Below are 3,420 nucleotides of genomic sequence, written 5' to 3'. Positions count from 1 at the left end.
ATATATCATAATAAAGAGCCTTATATTGTAAAGTGAGTGAGATTGCACGAATTACCTGCAAATAATATCACAAAACATTCAAGTCCAGATTTTACATGAAACACTTCTGGATGTAATTTGAAGGAAATCACTGGTAATTCATTTTATTATTATAAATTATCATCTATTGTGTTGCGTTATCTTTACAGACTTTACGTTATTGCATCTGTTGACTTAAGATGCAACTCAAACATTTAAATGCACCAATAAATAATGAACACAACTGTGAACCATGTAAATGATCAAACTATCTTTAAATCCCAGAAATCACTACATGTGTCATTTTTACAGTATTGTGAGGAAAACATAAACAGTGTTTTTCTGCACTCCGGCTCGTCTTTGTACGGCTTCATTTTATTTTTGATATTTTATTCATTTATTGTATTTCTTAGTTTGTTCTTTCATCAGCGTTCAAACTTTACCTCATTTGTTCTTGCTTTGTTTATTCCTCTGTTGTTATATTACCTTCTTTTGTCTGTCAAATCATTTTATGATGAAAAATAAAGTTTCTAATAAGGAATGAAGGATGAATTCATATTTACTCACGTTTAAATGGAGCGTTTATTTCAATTAAAGTCACATTTTACTCAGAATAAGTAAGAACTTACATAATTATTATCAAATGACAGACCTGTAAAATGAAACACTGACACCCAACAGGTGTGCGCCTTCTCACTTTATTTTGAAATGTCTTACCAGAAGTTGGCCATCCTGTCTGTGAACTGGTTGGCTTGACAACGGAGGGACACGAGGAGGAGGAGGAGGAGGAGGAGGAGGAGGAGGAGCATGTTGGAGACCAATGACAGGACAGGTAGCAACAGGTGAGCCTCTCTCTCTCTCACACACACACACACACACTGAGGAAGCGGCTCGTGGGACAGACTGTGACGTGACGAGGAACTAGAGAAGAGAGGACCATTTCAGCGCCTCGGACAGGAAGCCAATCCGGGCCGTTTGGATTATTCTCGAGATTAAAACCCGGATGACATAAAACAGAAACAGTTGAAACATCCCTCTGATAAGGACTTTGGGAGTTATTGTGAGTTTTTAACACATATTTAAACAAGGTGACCAGCTGCTTGTGTTGTATCGACGTGGACCCGCTGGAGTATTGATCTGCTGGAGTTTATTTGTTTATATGTCTCCTTCTGTGCAGTAATGTCTCCACACAGCTGTGATAGCAGGAACTAGTTTAGTCTCTTTATTAAACCTCCTGTTTGCTGAACATTAACCCCCCAGAGCTGCGGACTACCCCGGCACCATGATCAACTCGGAGGCGCTGCGGCCGTCCGCGTCCGGCAGGAAGCCGCTGGGCAAGCTGGCGTCCCGGCTGGAGGAGGTGAAGAACCCGTGGAGGCAAGTGTCCACGCTGGAGCTGAGCCACAACGAGGCGGCCCGCCTGGCCACGGACGCCCTGCTGGAGCAAGGGGAGAAGGAGTACCGCCGGGTGCTGACCGAGGAGCGGGAGCTCAACTTTCTGTCCCCGCTGGAGGTGCGCTACATCACCGAGCAAGCGGCCAAGACGTGCGCCTCCGAGAGCAGCGGCGGCGGCGGCGGCGGCGGCGGTCCCAACGACCGGGACTTCGGAGACGGAGACGCCGTGTCCGACCTCACCTCCGGGACTTACTTCCCGATGATGTCCGACGACGAGCCGCCCATGCTGGAGCTCGGCTGGCCGGACTCCCCGGCGAGGTACGGACCGTCGGAGACGCAGATCTACTTCCAGAGGGACAAGTCCCACAACGTGAAAGACCTCATCAGGTCCCTGATCAACACCGCCAAAAAGGTCTGCTTCAGCATTTATTACACATCTGCTTCAGCATTTATTACACATCTATATCATGCGGAATAATTCACTTCAGTGAACAAATAACAAGTATGAAGTTGTATTGGGGTTTTATATTTGTGTGATCATCATCATGTTGTTTATTAATTCCTTAAATCTGACTTTATGCTCAGAAACGATGTAACCCTGGTCTTGTTGAGCATTAGACCCGGATTAGCAGCACACATGATGTTCCATGACACCTAAATAAACACTCATCAATCAGCTGATCAACAGAATAAAGTGAAGCCAGGAGGTCAGTGGGTCACCTGGTCTCCAGTGACCAGGCCTCATGTAGTCTAAGTCAACGTTAAACATTCAAGTTAAGATCTCCTGTCTGAGGATTATGTATTTACCAAAACGTTACCTCGATAACAGGCTTTTAATCAGAATCTAAGGAGGTAAATAGTTATTCATTCATCCCAGTGAGCCGTTAAAAGCACGATGATGTTATTCTGATGTTTCTCTGTGCTCAACATTAATCTACGTACAAGATGCGACACCACGACTAGTTTGGAGCCAATCGTGGTCCAACATGTAACTTTCACAAGTGTGATGTGGAAACTTTAAGCCGTTATTCATCCAGCAGCTTTTTATTCATATCAGAGCAGATAATCTGCAGATAATCTGATTATTAAACAGTTCAATGACAGTGAGTTGATCAAAGCTACGACATGAATGAAGTACAGACATTGCGTAACATGAAAACAATAGAAGAAGAGACAGGTTTTGTGGAGACATCTTGTGTCAGTCAAACTTTGAAATGAAAATATCTGCACGTTCAGTTGAGAGAGTTTATGTTTTCATGTTTGTCAGGAAACGACGTGACGGCGTCTCGACAAACAACACGACAATAAATGCTTGTGTTTCCTTCCGTCGGTGTTGTGTGTTGTGGTCTCTGGGCTTCTACCTGAGTGCGTTGCTTTCTGCCTCCTGTGGTTTCCACTTGTTAAGCTGCTGAGTCGGCGTCCTGCCTGCTGTCATGTCTGGTCAGCACCGAGGCATCGCTCGCTTATCAGCTGACCTCGGTTCACAGATTTGGAAAGATCTGACTCTCTAATCACCGGCCGTGGATGGATAATGAGACCGTGGACACATGTAGAAGACCCCCCCCCCCCCACATCTGTAGCAGCAACACAAAATACTGCTGCATCTTTGTGTCGTTGCTCGTCGTCTCCTAGTAGTTTTGTCTCTTCGTAGATGTTTTTTGTGTCTCTTTGGTCATTTTGCGTCCCCCTATAGTTGTTATTGGTTTGGTAGTTTGCGTCTCTTTGTAATTGTTTAGTTTTCTTTGTGGAAGTTTTGTCTCATTTGAGTTGTTTTGCACGTTTTTTGTAGTTGTAGTTGTTTTGTGTCTCTGTAGTTGTTTTGCATCTTGTTGTGGTAGTGTGTGTCTCTTTAGCATAGTTTAGTTTCTTTGTTGATCTTTTGTGTCTCTCTGTAGTTGGTTTGGGTCTCTCTGTAGTTGTTTTGGGTCTCTCTGTAGTTGTTTGGGTCTCTCTGTAGTTGGTTTGGGTCTCTCTGTAGTTGTTTTGGGTCTCTCTGTAGTTGTTTGG

At 44.2% G+C, this 3,420-nt stretch overlaps 1 protein-coding gene across 2 annotated transcripts in view; it reads left to right on the top strand.

The window, feature by feature from the left end:
- The first annotated feature begins 817 nt into the window (after positions 1–817).
- Positions 818–3,420, top strand: part of LOC116377700 (protein FAM83C-like) — a 4,806-nt gene continuing 2,203 nt past the window's right edge. The window contains exons 1-2 of one of the 2 annotated variants that reach the window (XM_031839403.1): positions 818–860; positions 1,279–1,825. In XM_031839403.1, coding sequence (XP_031695263.1) covers positions 826–860; positions 1,279–1,825 — 582 coding nt within the window. In that variant the 5' untranslated portion in view covers positions 818–825. Of the gene's footprint in view, positions 861–906; positions 1,079–1,278; positions 1,826–3,420 lie in introns of those variants that run through there. The other variant, XM_031839404.1, reaches the window with a different exon arrangement.

Source organism: Anarrhichthys ocellatus, unplaced genomic scaffold (assembly GCF_004355925.1).
Source record: "Anarrhichthys ocellatus isolate YVR2014 unplaced genomic scaffold, GSC_Weel_1.0 scaffold1573, whole genome shotgun sequence".
In the NCBI taxonomy this organism is placed as follows: domain Eukaryota; kingdom Metazoa; phylum Chordata; class Actinopteri; order Perciformes; family Anarhichadidae; genus Anarrhichthys; species Anarrhichthys ocellatus.
Note: the sequence above shows the minus strand (reverse complement) of the source record. Positions and strands in the feature narration are given on the sequence as shown.